Below are 15,586 nucleotides of genomic sequence, written 5' to 3' on the forward strand. Positions count from 1 at the left end.
TATGTTATACAAATAGATATATGAGAAAATATTTCGTACTGCAAACTTTACCTAAGTTTAGATACTGTCACTTTAAAAAAAGATACAAATTAAATCTTTGAACTTGATAGACATACATAGCCACTGCCCATGAATTTTACCTAACATTTTCCCTAGATATATACAGTAATAATACCTACGTACATTTCTTATATAAATAAAATAAAATAAAATTGTGAAGACATCAATATTTTTAAAAAAAATCATATTTGGTATTATTACACTTTTTTTCTTATTACAGTAATTATTTATTTTCTATCTAATTAATTTGTGACATCATCTTTTGAATCTTAATTTTTAATCTCTTTATTTAAAAAATTTTAATACTATCAATCTTAATGTAAAATAACCTAATATATAATAACAAATTTTTTTAATGATGTAGTAAATGTTGAATCTTATCTTTTCATTAGAGCAACATTGATAACTTGCCACTAAAAATATAGATATTTATACACTACGAATTTTTATGCTTTATTATGATAATAGACATGTATTTACGAAACTTGTTTAGAATACCCGGGTTGAATCCGAATAAATTAACTAGTTATATATCTTAAGGTCGTATAATGAAATTGGCTCTATAAGCATATCCGAAAACAAACAAAACACACACATATAGAGATGTAATGATAAAAATATAAAGTGAAAGGATAAAACTTGATAATATGAAATATCTTAAGGTCGTATAATGAAATTGGCTCTATAAGCAGATTTTATATTATTTGTTTCTGTATTTCTTGTATCCTACACTAATCTTGAGTAAAAAGAAATCGACAGCAGAAAAGGAAAGCCTCATCATCAAGTCATGAGCTCCCTCCAAGACCAGCAAAACGCCTCCGCCGTCATCGGATTTTTCGGCCACCCTCTTCCGCCGTACACACCAATACACACACGTATATCGGTATATATATTTATAAACCATGAATGAAGGTTCATCCAATGATAGTCCAAAAGAAAATGCTGAAAATATAATAGAGCCAATTAGAATACCAACTGCTGAAGAAGTAAAAGCCCAGGATGTTTGGAACAATTGCGCTGTTCGCAGCGTTGCCAGCGGCGTTATGGGTTCGGGTTTTTTTTTTCATACATTTTTGGCACCAATTTGTTATTCCAACCACAGAAGATTTTATTTTTAGTAGTTTTTTTGAGGAATTAGGTAATAAGAATGTGTGGGTGTTGCTTAATTCTTGTATATGTATTAGTTTACAACTAAGATTTAAGCCTTTTGTTCGACTGTCTACATCTTACCTCCTCTGCGAGATTGGGTATTGTTATAATTGTCTTGGCTAATAACAAAGCAAAAAAAGATTACTTTTTTAGTAGTTTTGTTGGGGAATAAGGCAATGCCAATTCATGGGTGTAATTTGATTCTAATCTTTGTTGCATAATCCGTACATTAGGTTTTATAGTGGTATCACATTGATAATTGGGTGGTAAGCTTTCGTGATACGAAATCCATGATTTTGTGTTCCTACCAAAATTACACGCTTTTTTTTTTGTACTAAGTGTGGAAAAAACCTTTCGTTCCATGAACCATGGACATATAAGCTTAACTGAATTTGATGTTATAATTTCAATTTTTTTAAAGCAAATATGGTTAAAAAGTTTGAGTTCTTGCTCCAAATCATTGAACTGATCTAATGCATATTGTACATAGGTTGTTAATTAAGACAAAATGAGATCATCTGCTTTTATGTAACTTTGGTTTGTGATGAATGGTGCAGGAGGTGTAATGGGGGTGGCTTGGGGGTTGTTTGCTGGTGCATTGCACAATCCGATAACGGACAGTAATATGACTTTTGGACAGCAGATTAAGTTTACTGCCAGGCAGATGGGTGCAAGGGGCTGGGGTCACTGTAAAATGTTTGCTGTTATGGGAATTGTTTTCTCTGCTGCTGAATGTGTTGTTGAAAAGGCAAGATCCTTATTCTGTAATTTGTTTAATTTCTCCTTTTAACCTGATATCCATTAATTCTTTTTTGAATTATGTAGTTCATCTATCACACTGACTGTAGTGTTAAAAGATCTGGAACCCCATTTTAAAACATTTGTATTGCTTCCAAGAGACACAATTTTTAAGGAAATATTCTACACTAAAGCCTTGTCTTTTTCAGTATCAGATGGGTATTGTCACAATGTTTCAGTTCAATAACCAACTCCTGCTACTTATTGATTAATATGGCTTAATCTCCTATGTTTATATTTGTTGCTTTGTTTCCTTAAACTTTGATAGTTTTTGGTACTAACATTTGATTGTTCTCTTAAAGGCACGAGCAAAACATGACATCACCAACACAGTTGCAGCAGGATGTGTGACCGGGGCTGTGACGTCTGCAAGAGGTAACTATCTTCTAACTGTGATTGTCTGTAGCATATTGTTTCTTTGGATTTTAAATTAGCTGATAGCCATACTTTTGTTTAATTGGTTGAATATGAGGATTTGTTGTAATTGGTTTATTTTTATTTGGTGTGAATGAAATTTTCACTTCAAACAAACAAAAAAAAAAAGAATACGAGGATTTGTGAGAAACTGTGTACAACCTGATACATTAGACGTGTTATTTTTATAACTATGTACACTGTATATTGCATAGTAGAGATAACAATTGTTTAATACGAGTATCATGAACCAAACATATTGATGTTTGAAGTTAAGCTTTGATTGTGTGTTACCTTTTGTCAGCCATTTCATAAAGGGAAAATGATCCGTACTGCAGACTTTACCTAAGCTTAGGTATTGCCACTTTAAAAAAAGTTACAAATTAAACCTTTGAATTTGATAAACATACATAGCCCCCTGAAATTTACATAACTTCCCCCTGAATTTTACATAATCCCCCTTACTTTACCTAAAATAGGTACTGCATGTTTTATCTAACATTTCCCCTTTCATAAATAGCTTATGTCTAAGTTTTAGATACCAAAGGTTTTAAACTTCAAAACAAACAGGGATTTATGATTTCGATATTTGTAATGTAAAGTTTTAATTAGCATTAGAGATATGTAATCTAAGAAGATGTAATAGTCTCTCAATCATATATGGTAAGCTTCCATTATTTATAGTTTGTAAGACTTGCAGTAAAAGTGTAACATAGTTTGTATGCTTTTGTAGCCTAGTAATAGCTCTGTACTCAACCCGGGTTTTTATGCTTTGATTTTTTTCAGTTTGATTCTTTTTAATTTCATTGAAAGCAGAACTATCGGTTTTATGAAAGCAGTAGTGTGTTCCATGTTTTTACCTAAAGACAACTTTGGTTTGGTGGTTGATAGGTGGACCGCAGGCAGCTTGCGTAGGCTGTGCAGGGTTTGCTGCTTTTTCTGTGGCGTTAGAGAAGCTTTTGGACAGACACGAATGAGAAAACATCAGAAACTTCAAAGAAATTGGTTTTCTTGAAGACAAGTCTTTTGTATTTACCTACAATATAGCATAGGTTGTGATACAAGAGGGATAGATATAGCTTGTTCTGTTTTCTCAAAATTTCCATTTTATTATAGCAATCAACCACTGTTCATGGGACTAGTCGGTTTTGTATCAGCAGGGATATTTGACATCCCTCAGTTTTGTTGCATCACATGATTTAGAGATTGTGTAAGATGAGAAAGAGCCGGCAAATGTTGGAAATATATACCTTTAACGACATTGACTGGCTTTCAAATGTTGGAGGAATTATAATTCCTTATAAGGAGCTACACCCCAAATGGGCTAGGAGGTGCGGGGCACCCGACGCGCCCACGCCTGGGGTCGGGGTCGTGGGCGATGAAGCGTAATGTGGCGTTTTAGTGGCGCACTTTGCACTTAACAACTACACTATTGAGCTGTCTTTATTTTTGGTTAGCTCGATTATGGCTTCCATGGCTCAGTAGGTGGCTGTATGGCTCAAGAGTGTAGTTGTTATGGCTTAAATGGGTTGATTTGTTCCTGGTTTAACACCTGGAACAACACTTGCTATAGTTCAGCAAGTGACACATGTTGTTAAGGTGTTGACGTGTTGTTAAGCTTCATTAGTTAACATGTGTCTTCCACTTAAAAAGAAAAATCTGATATATCAGATTAACAACATGAACAAAAACACTTTCAATTTGGATCATCAATCAAACTCTTTCTCTTTCACTTCACTTCAAGAAGTTCTTGAAGGTAAATTCTAGGTTGTGGTTTACTCCGGCAGTACTTACTGCTTTGGCTGTTGTACCCTGGGAAACTGACGGGTTTACTTGGGTAGCCCGAAATCAGTTTTAAGGGCCCTCTGTTTAACAGAACCCTCAGCCCGTTTTGCCTTCTTTTATGTTCTTTATTTCTGTTTCATTTACTTTCTTGTATTGAATAGTTTGTAGTTAATTTCTTTGTAATATTGTTGTAATTCGAATTTGATCATCAATAAAATGTTGTTTTCTTGAATGGTACTCCAACAGATTTGACCACTGATTAGCGTTATGTAAGTTTTATGGATCATTAAAATGACCTTTGAACCGGGTTCAAGCGAGAAAGATAGCAACTGATTTAGAGACTTTTGGGTACCGGTTTTTGTGGACTATACGTGAACTGCCAAAAGGGAAGCTAGAGTCTCCAAACGATTATCATGATGTTGATGATGATCTGTTTCCAAATGGTTGCATCTATATATACATTCATGAATGTTGGAAATGGTAAGTCGAGTGTGATAATGAAAATGGTTGCATTTTGTATTACACACCTTATTTAGTTAGCCAATTACATCTATTCAATTAAATATGATTAAAGCTCAACATCTAAATGAAGCTTGTGATAACAAATTGCACAATTGGATTACTAATGAATTATTTTTGAGCACGGTTTTACTGTGCAATAGATAAGAAATATGTTTGACGTGTTTAGAATGCGGTTGGTTCTATAGTTGAAATAATGGAAATGCTCTGTCGTAGAGCTTCGCTAGCAGTGTAGACATTTGCTCGCGATTCGACTGTAACTAAGGACCTGAATGGAATTTGAGAGCTTTGTTCCCGAACAGGATTTCTCCATCAGTAATGGAGATCACATTTGTAGGAATATAACAGAATACGTAATCATTTATTTACATCAAAGATCACTAAAAGCATGTTTGGCAATACTAACGAGTACAATAACTAGGAGTTGTTAACTGGTAACGGTTAGTTGGATCTGAAATTGCAATCATTTAAACAAATGAGTTAAATAAATGGGATAATGATAAAAGTAAAATTTTGAGGAAAAAAAAATGATGTTTTTTGTCTAATTGATAAATTGATGAATAAAATATAAAACATTTATCTTTCTTCAAAGTAAATAATTGTGTATAACCTAAAATAAGTAAATAAATTTATTAACGCTTTAAATTTTATTTTATTTTTATCATGTATGTTTACCCTTTTCATTTATAAATTTTTTTTGTCATCTCATCGTTACTTTCTCGGGTGGAGATTATCCAAGGGTTAATATTTACCTAACTTAACTCAAGTTAGAGGAATAACTTGAGGGAATTATCATCCTACTTTCTCACCCCTTCTCCTTTTCCATTTCCTGTATCTATAAATTTAGTATCGCACTATACCATACAACATGACAATATACTCAATCAGTATAAAACAAAACGATAAAAGAAAATTACAATGGAAAAGACCCATTAACCTCATTTCATCCCGATGATCCCTTTCAACTAGTTTGCTTCACCCATTCATTTTACCAAATCATCTTGAAACGTCTTTAAGGATAGGAGGAAAAGATATGTGGGAAAAAAAACATATATGTGAATAGTTAAAAAGGTTGATGAAAAAGTGAAGATAAATGAATTTATTTAGGTGAAATAAGTTAAGATGGAGGTGGGGTTAATTTTTTTTATATTATTTGTTTTGTTTTGATTGCATATATCGTTTGGTATTAAATTTAAATATGAAAAGTTAAATTCTTTTAAAAAAAGTTTGATAATAATGGGAATATAAAGTGACATGAAATGAAAACAGAAAGTCATATTATTGCTTCACATACATGATACTTGTCATTTTGTTAATGACTGGTCAATTTGTTGAAGTCTGGAGACATATGTCAAAAATATGATCTTTATGCTTCACATACATGATACTTGGTCATTTTGTTATAACCGGTCAATTGGTTGAAGTCCGGAGACATGTCAAAAATATGATCTTTATGCCTAGTAGAATAAGAAAACATTTGTAGAATATGAAAATAATTAAGTAGGGATAAAGATATTACATCTCATCCTTCTCCATATATAATCTATACTACTTATTAAAAAATTAAAAAAATAATAAATCCTCTTAAATTACTAATGACCTAAAAATTCTCCTTACTATTTGATGATAACAAGGAGAAAAGGTAAAATTTGTAAAGAGAATTAGTGAAATCTAGATGTCATTTTCTTATGATTTTAGAAAGGTTTTTGGACTAACTTTCAACAGGAATTATCTATACTCCCTATTAAAGATGTAATTCAACCTTTTTATAATGTGAATTTAAAAACCATAATGTGATTTTATTAAATATATATAATTATTCGGGTTCGGGTATGAGAAATAGGGGATCTATTGTTTTCCATCTTTGTCTCCATCCCCACCAATGAAATTACATCTTTATACCCGTGCCTATCCTTTGGTCAACTTGGAGATTCCCCAGTTAGAATGAGTTCGAGTATCACATTTCCCATCGGACGCATGTATATTTATCATTTCTAGACTTAGATATGATATTAATGAAGATTGGGCATTTATCATGATTCGGAAAGGAAATTGATATAAACTTGCCTGAATTGTGGATTCGGATTTTTTTTTATTTATTTTGTACTTGATTATTCTTTTCAAAATCCAAATTTATTGTCTTTTTATTGTGGGTATTAAAACTTGATATCAACTAAGATCTTCCACATAAGATTAATAGTATTATTGATTATTAACTGGGTTATATATATTTAGTTAATTTTATTTAAAATATTTTAATAGTTTCAGGTAATTACCATTAGGAAACTTGTCTAAATAACAATAACACAATTATCATTAAAAATAATAATAAGAAGAATAAAAAGTGAAAGTTGATTTCAGTATTAATTAGCATGAACTTTTGAATTAGTTATTTATTTTCTTTCACATAAATTTTATTTTCATCTATAATGCAAAATTATAAACTCAAAAACAACATAAACTCATGTAGCTATAAAGATTTAGCATGATTTAATAAAGTTCGTACATATGTGTATCTTTTTCTTATAGAATTATCTGTTAATATCAAATGTATCAAATTTTGGAAACGTTCAATACTTAAAAACAAAATAAAAATAATCTGAATACATATTACATAAATTAAATTGTAATGAAAATTCTTTGATTTGTAACTTTCAAAGTGTTATCTAAAATCATATTTACAATAGTTTATATTCATACCATTTTTGGTTGAAAAAAATATAAAAGTTAATAGATTAGATGTATGTGACATAATTTCTTTCTAGAGCTGCGTAATATTATTACAAATAAAGTCATTAAGCAAAATGCTTAATGACATAACAAAAGTACAATTACAATTACATTATTTGGAAAAAGAAACACAAAATAGCAATGCATCTCTAAATATTTCTTGAAACCTGAACTGCGAAGATTATAAAAAAATGTATAAAAAATTGAAGCATAACAAATACTGATGTTAAAACTTCTAAAAGTTGATCAATTGACAATTAAAGTATTCAAAAATACGAACTTACAACAATGTAAATGAAAGAATAATCAGCTTTATTAAATAACATAATAAATTAGGACTATGAGATTCTTGTTCTTGAGATTGTCTTTCGTACACTATCAACCTCATCCTACAAAGATAAATGATAAAAAAAGAATCATAATTAATTATTTTACTAAACATTATTAGTTACAATTCATTCAAGACGACGAACTTCATTTAAGTCACATGCAAATTCATTTTTCTTTTCATTCTTGACGTGATCGATGTCTTGAACGTTTTATAGAAAACATGTACGACAACATATATATATATATATATATATATATGGTAAAAATCCAGAGAGAAGGTTCTTTAAGGAAAGAAAAGAGAGAAAGTCCGTTTTTTTATATTTTTTTTAGCTTGTTTTTTTTTTTTTATTTTTTTTCATTTTTTTCACTTTTTTCATTCTTGTTTTAACTAATTCAATCCATAAAAAAAAAAATTTTAAAATAAATAAAAAAAATTCTAACCCAAGTTAGTGAGTTATACATGTAAGGGTACGGTACGGTACGGGCTTCGCCCTTAAGGATATTAATAAGGGGTAGCTGGTAGGAGTGATAGGTCATAGAGGCTGATAGGTCATAGGGGGTGATTGGTGATGGGGTGATCTACTTAACGGGCTTCGCCCTTAGCTATCATGGGTCTGAGAGACTTCGTCTATAGCTTACGGGCTACGCCTTTTTGGAAAAAAAATATATTTTTTAAAAATTTTAAAATTTTTTATATGAAATTGGTTAATTAAAGAGGGAATGAAAAAAGTGAAAAAAGGAAAAAAAGTTAAAGCAATGTCATTTGATCTCTAAAAAAAATAAAAAGGAAAAAAAGTTAAAGCTAAAAAAAAATAAAAAACGAACTTTCTCTCTCTTCACTCTTTATGGTACCTTCTCATTTGATCTCTATCATATATATATATATATATAGTTAAAGCAATGTCATATGGAAAAATATAAATGTAAAAACACATTATAATCTCATTGTTGCTTGAAACTTATGATGTATTCAAATGAAGAGTAAAGGTTTGTAATTTTTATAGTGGAAATTATCAAATCCTTACCCATTTATAAAGATTCTATATTAATTAAGAATGTTTGAGTAAAGCACAATGAAAATTTTTTAGTTTCTTTTTCCGTATACTTTTGGTTGTCATTCTTGCCTCTCGGTGTTATGTATAATAGAATTTAAACCTTTCCATGTTTGGGTATTTAACTTTTAATTTTTAATATTGTATTTGTCATTCTATATTTAATGTTCAATCACGTAGATTAAACAGGAATGTGTATGCATATGTAGTAAAAGTTGTATATAATTTACCAAGTTTCTATATATATAAAACTATGACTTTGACTTTTTATTTCAATGGCTTAGATTAGTTTTCTTTAGATTTACAATGGTCAAGATCCACTCTTAAAATAATTTTTTCTCTTGGCTATGGTAGTCATATATATATAATTAAATGAAATTATGTATCTAAAACCAAAACTTTATACAATACTATAATCAAATGTAAAACTTCAGGGTGAGCATGTAAAATTATGAAGGGCTAAAATGAATATTAAAAAAACTGGAAGAAAACAAAAGCAAAACTATAAAGGGGTTGTGCCCAGTTTCAAACTAGGGATCTCTCCTTTAATAAATGGCATGCCTTCCACTAGACCAAATATAGAACTTTGTATATAATTTGTATATCTTTTATTTATACTAAAAATACATATGAAGACAAAAGAAACACTGTTCACATCCATTTGCTTTATTAAAGAAAGTAATAACAAAGAATAAAAAACATAATATGAAGCAGTAACTTTGGGGATATCATATACTTACAAATATCTATCTTAGAAAACCAAAAAAACTTAATTTTAAAAAGGAAAATGATCAACTAGCTTAATCAATGAACCTAATAATCAACCTAATAATATAAAGATGACATATGAGATAATCAGAGGAAAAGATTGAAAGAGAAAATGAGTAGATTACACTTGTCATATGATAAAGGCTTTCGGTTAATTATTAAGTTGATTTGTTAGGTTGATATATATTAAAAATTATCAATTTTATTCAAAAACAAATTATAGCAATTGTCATGACACATTTAGCAAATAAAGCATATAAAAACATCATCTCTATGGTAAACACCTATAACATTCATATTCAATGTATTTGACATTTTGACGAAAGTAAACACATTCATTATCCCAAAATCAACTATTATGATTTGTTAACAGGGTCACGATTCAGTTTTCATGCTTTATATTAATCCAATCTCAAACTCAAACCAATATGGTTCTGTATATCCAGGGTAAGGATTTAAGTTCGATTGACTATTCATGTTTTCTCTTGACCAAAATAAAATTTTCCCTTTTGTCTATAAATCTTGAGTAAACAAATTTTGAAATGATGAATGAAAATATATGCTTTTACCGTTCTTTTATTACATTATCTTCCTTTTTATTTGCTAACATTCTTGAAATTGAACATTTAGTTTTGGCGTAGATTTTCAACTTTATACTTAAAAGATTTTATGAGTTACATGGATCTAATATTAATAATGTTATAAAGTCCGTGTATATAAAATCTAGTTATTTTCTATAGTCGAATTCGGATTCCTTTAATTAAATCCCTTGAATTCAGTCATTTTCAATCTAATTCTTTTAAATTTCAATTTTTCTTTTAAAATTTTTTTTAAAATCTTTTAAAAACATTCTAGAACCAAACTGCCAATTATTTAAACCACATACGAGCAGTATATTTCCTCTAGTAAAACAGAAAAGACAGTAAAAAGGGAAACCCTCACCATCAAATCATGAGCTCCCTCCAAAACCCATAAAACTCCTCCGCCGTAATCGGTTTTTCGGCCACCCTTTTCCGCCGTATTCATACACACACACACACTCATATATATATATATATATATATATTCATAAACCATGAATGAAGGTTCATCCACCCATGATATTGCAGAAAAGATAATAGACCCACCTGCTGTAAATCCAAATGAAAGTGCAGAAAAATTAATAGAGCCAATTAGACTGCCGACAGCTGAAGAAGTAAAAGCCCAGGATGTTTGGAACAATTGTGCTGTTCGCAGCGTTGTGAGCGGCGTGATGGGTTTGTTTTTTTATTCAATTATATCATTCATTTTTGGCCCTTCAAGATTTTATTTTTAATAGTCTTTATGAGGTTTTAGGCAATGGGAATTTGTGGGTGTTGCTTGATTCTTGTATTTGTTGCATAATATTTATGTTTTTTTAAATAATTTGTGACCCAAATTTATATATGTGAGTCCTTTTAGTTTATATATGTTGGAATGGGTATTGTGTATTTTGTTGTTGTAGTAACCAAGCAGAAAAAAAGGTTACTTTTTTAGTAGTTTTGATGGGGAATAAGGCAATGGCAATTGGTAGGTGTAGTTTGATCCTATCATTTGTTGCATAATCTTTAAGTTATACTTAATTTTTGTACGAGTTTACAACCAACCAAACAAGATTCCTTTTTTCGTAGCTACTTGTAGTAGTTTTTATGAGGAATAAGGCAAATCATCTCTAAGGTGGCCTAGTGGTAAGGTGTCATGAGGCCTCAAAAGTGACCCGGGTTTGAATCTCACTGGATCATCTTGAGCTGGGTAGGGAAAAAGTCTTGAAAAGGGGAATACAGTTTAGGCCACATACATTAATTATCAATTTTGTATTTTAAAACCAAAGATTGGTTAGAGTGGTCTCAAACTGACAATTGAGTGGTAATCTTTCGTGGTATGGAATCCATGATTTTGTGTTCCCACCAAAGTTACAGCTAGCACTTTGATTTTTTTTCGTAGTAAGTGTGTAAAAAACCAGTCATTACAGACTATGAACCATGAGGACATAAGATTTACTGAAGCCAAAGCTACAACCTCGTACAAAAATAAAAACCAGCTCCAGCTTTCAAAGATGCTTCATGCACTGCACCTGCATTTCGATGTTTAAAATTCGTTTTATAAGCAATTTGGTTCATAATTTTTAGGTCTGGTTCCAAATCTTTGAACTGAATGCATATTGTATATAGGTTAATTAAGACAAACTAAGATCATCTGCTTTTATGTAACTTTGGTTTGTGATGAATGGTGCAGGAGGTGCACTTGGGGTGGCTATGGGGTTGTTTCTTGGTGCATTGGACAATCCGATAACGGATGATAAGATGACTAGTATGCAGCAGATTAAGTTTACTGCCAGGCAGATGGGTGCAAGGAGCTGGGGTTCCTGTAAAACGTTTGCTGTTATGGGATTTGTTTTCTCTGCTGCTGAATGCGTTGTTGAAAAGGCAAGATCCTTATTCTGTAATATGTTTCTCCTTTTTTACCTGTTATCCATTGGTTCTTTTTTTATTATGTAGTACAGCTATCACACTGACTGTATCAGTAAAAGATATAGCACCCCCATTGTCGGAATAGTAAATAGGTGTTCACTACCTGCATCTTGTTCGTGATTAAGATTTTACACTGTTTATTGCATGTCTTCTTTTGTAAGAATAGACAATAAAGGGCAGTAACTTAAGTTTCATTCCATTTGCGATAACACCGATTGAAACTCCTTCGAAAGGTTGACATTTAAAATTTTTGTATTGTTTCCAAGAGACACATTCTTAAGGAAAAGTTATACACTAAGTCTCGTCTTTTTTAATATCTAAATCATGTGATTTGTAAGGGTGATAGGCAAACCCGGGATTTTGTAATAAAATGATAATAAATCCCCCAGCTACTCATTTTTTGCATACTTGTCTTCTGTAGTTGTTACAAATGTTATATCATAAATTTAGTTTCTTGGTCTGACTAACCTTTAACGGATTGATTTACCAAGATGTAGCTATAAATGTGTATGAAAATGAGTTTGCCATATTCACGAAAGTGGTGGATATGGTATATCTTTTCCAAATATAATCGTTTTTTGAACTTTGAAGTCCTCTCTTTCAAATTCAGGCTTAATTAGTTTGGTCTTACTTGCCGATGGGTGCTGCTTTTCTTTTTTTTTTTCTCAATGCTTAGCATACAAATTTTTTCAAAGCATCTCATCAGAGGGTATTGCTACAAAGTTTCAGTTCAATAACTATCTCCCCTGATGTTTATTGGTTTATATGGCTTAAGCTCCTATGTTTTTCTTTATTGTTTTGTTTCCGTAAGAACTTTGATAGTTTTGGGTACTAATATTTAATTGTTCTCTTAAAGGCACGAGCAAAACATGACATCACCAACACAGTTGCAGGAGGATGTGTGACCGGGGGTGTGATGTCTGCAAGAGGTAACTGTTTTCTAACTGTGATTATCTGTAGCATATTGTTTCCTAGGATTTTAAGTTGGCTGATGCTGTACTGTTGTTTAATTTCATGTGACTTGGTTGAATAGAAGGATTGTTTCCTGGGATTTTAAGTTGGCTGGTAACTAAATATGTACTCCGTATATTGCATAGTAGAGATAACAATTGTACCGAACATACTGATGTATGAAGTCAAGCTTTGATTGTGTGTTACATTTTGTCAACCATTTCATTTGAAATAACTCATATCTAAGTTTTAGATACCAAATGTGTTTAAACGTCAAAACAAACAGTGATATTTCTCTGAACTTCAATTTATGATGTCTGAATTATTTTGTAAGGCAATATTCATGCATGTCCATACATATTTGAAATTTGTCCACCATGGGATTAGAACTCACAACATCTTGGTTGATGGTTCACCAAATACTGGTATGCTAAATATTTAGAGGTGTGGCCATGTGAGATAATTCATAGAAATGTTCATTGGCTGAAGTATTGACCTCTTTTCTGCTTATGTTTTGACGTTTCTTCCTTAAAGTTCATGGTACATGCGAGATTCAAACATGAACTAGGTGTCTAGAGAAACTTTTTAGGATAACAGGCTGCACTTGCTTGGTAGGTTTTAAGTGAACTTCCAAATTGCCCTCTAATATCTGTCATAGTTGGATCTTGAGTATCTTAAGCTTCTTGCATTTGTATGTCTCTGTTGGATACTGACTACTGAGAATAACTATTTTTTTTTCTTGTCTTTGCACCATGTTACACTTTTTATAGATAAACGTTAGAGATATATAATATGTAATAGTCTCTCAATCAAAGATGTCAAGCTTCCATTTTTTATATGAAGATTTTATGATTTCCATACTTTTTCACCAAAACATGTCGATCTCTCATGGGATCCCTTTTTTTGGGCTCATGGTTGTAAGATCCTGATTTGATCCAATCTTGCATTACTGTAGAACGGACCAACTTTGTTAGAATAAATAAAAAAGAAAATGGACTAACCGATTAAGTGGCCCATGAGAGTAAATATCACGATGTTCTCGACTTCAACACTGGCATTCTAAATCCCTAACAGCTTAATTCAGTAATCTAAATTCTCTATAGTCGTTTTGCACTATTACTATAATGTTTAACTTTGAACCTTTTACTGAATTTGTCATACATTTGGTCTTTGAATTTTTTAAAATGAATTACTTTACATATGAAAGGAACTTGACCATACGAGTAGGAACTTCTGATTCTGATTAGATTTTGGTGAGACTAAAACGGTCCCCAGTTAGATCTCGATTTGACAACCTTTCTTCTAACAATAATAAACATGATCTACAGAGAATATCCTATAATAATTTAGTCAAAACCAAATAAATCGACAACGAACCAGAAATTTTCCTAATCTTCTAATTCCATCACAAGGAGTGAGTTAACCTTTCAAATATATCTTGATGATACCTTTGCTCTATACTAATTGTTAATCAGATCACAAAATGTTAGTTGAGGTGCGTTTCTTAATGTTATAATCAATAAATAAAAAATACTTGGATTGAAGCAAAAAAATACATAATTATATTTCCTACCATAATGCCCTAAATAGTAAATAAAAACATTTTCAGTTATTAAAAGCTGCATGCTTTAATGTAAGCAGTATCCACTTGTTTTTTTCAAAGTCGGAAATTAAAATTGGACTTTGCTTTGGAGGGTTAAGACTTGCAGTACAAGTGCAATTCCGGTTTGTATGCTTTTGTAGCCTAATAATAGCTCTATACTGAAGTTCTGATTTGATGCATTGGTATATCTGTGATTTTTTTTTATTTTAGTTTCATTGAAAGCAGAACAATCGGTCTCATGAAAGCAATAGTATGTTCCATGTTTTTACCTAAAGACAACTTTGGTTTGGTGGTTTATAGGTGGTCCGAAGGCAGCTTGCATAGGCTGTGCAGGGTTTGCTGCTTTTTCTGTGGCAATAGAGAAGTTTTTGGACAGACACGACTGAGGAAACATCAGAAAGTTTGAATAAATTGGTTTTCTTGAAGACAAGCCTTTTGCATTTACCTCAATATATAGCATAGGTTGCAAAGAGGGATACTTACAGCTTGTTCCATTTCTCCAAATTTTTCTGATTTATTATAGCCATCAACCACTGTTCATGGGACTTGTTGGTTTTGTATCAGCAGGGATATTTCACATCCCTCTATTTATTTGCATCCATATGATTTAGAGATTGCGTAAGATGAGAAAAAGTAGGAAATTTTGGAAGTATTTACTTGTAACAACATTGACTGGCTTTCATCAAGTACATTTGACCATTGGTTAGCGTTGTTATGTGAGTTTTCCAGGTCATAAACATGACCTTTGGTGCCATTACAGTTGTTAAATGTATCAGATTTTCATTGCCATCTTATAAGGTCAACTTGGAGAGGTCAGTCATCTTTTTGCACTGCTTATACTATTGGTTACTGAAAGCAGCCAAGATCCTAGTTTAACTGTAATAAATGTTACTATTTGTGGTTGTTTACTTGCTTTTGTTGGATAGCGAGTGGGTATA

General features: G+C 31.3%; 2 protein-coding genes across 3 annotated transcripts; both read left to right on the forward strand.

Moving 5' to 3' along the window:
• Window positions 1-1,660: 1,660 nt before the first annotated feature.
• LOC122606136 (mitochondrial import inner membrane translocase subunit TIM22-4-like) lies at window positions 1,661-3,637 on the forward strand. Its single transcript, XM_043779097.1, has 3 exons — window positions 1,661-1,957; window positions 2,310-2,382; window positions 3,313-3,637. Exons 1-3 carry the CDS (start codon window positions 1,754-1,756, stop codon window positions 3,396-3,398), a joined length of 363 nt encoding a protein of 120 aa, XP_043635032.1. The 5' UTR covers window positions 1,661-1,753; the 3' UTR covers window positions 3,399-3,637.
• A 6,835-nt stretch (window positions 3,638-10,472) lies between these two features.
• LOC122605028 (mitochondrial import inner membrane translocase subunit TIM22-4-like) lies at window positions 10,473-15,399 on the forward strand. 2 transcript variants are annotated; one of them, XM_043777895.1, is made up of 4 exons: window positions 10,473-10,861; window positions 11,859-12,049; window positions 12,951-13,023; window positions 13,128-13,266. In XM_043777895.1, exons 1-4 carry the CDS (start codon window positions 10,681-10,683, stop codon window positions 13,226-13,228), a joined length of 546 nt encoding a protein of 181 aa, XP_043633830.1. In that variant the 5' UTR covers window positions 10,473-10,680; the 3' UTR covers window positions 13,229-13,266. The 2 variants fall into 2 exon arrangements, with proteins under 2 accessions (XP_043633830.1, XP_043633831.1); XM_043777896.1 differs by lacking the exon at window positions 13,128-13,266 and adding an exon at window positions 14,949-15,399 and having other exon boundaries at window positions 10,485-10,861.
• The last annotated feature ends 187 nt before the right edge of the window (window positions 15,400-15,586 follow it).

The sequence above is a fragment of the Erigeron canadensis genome, chromosome 6 (genome assembly GCF_010389155.1).
Source record: "Erigeron canadensis isolate Cc75 chromosome 6, C_canadensis_v1, whole genome shotgun sequence".
In the NCBI taxonomy this organism is placed as follows: Eukaryota; Viridiplantae; Streptophyta; class Magnoliopsida; order Asterales; family Asteraceae; genus Erigeron; species Erigeron canadensis.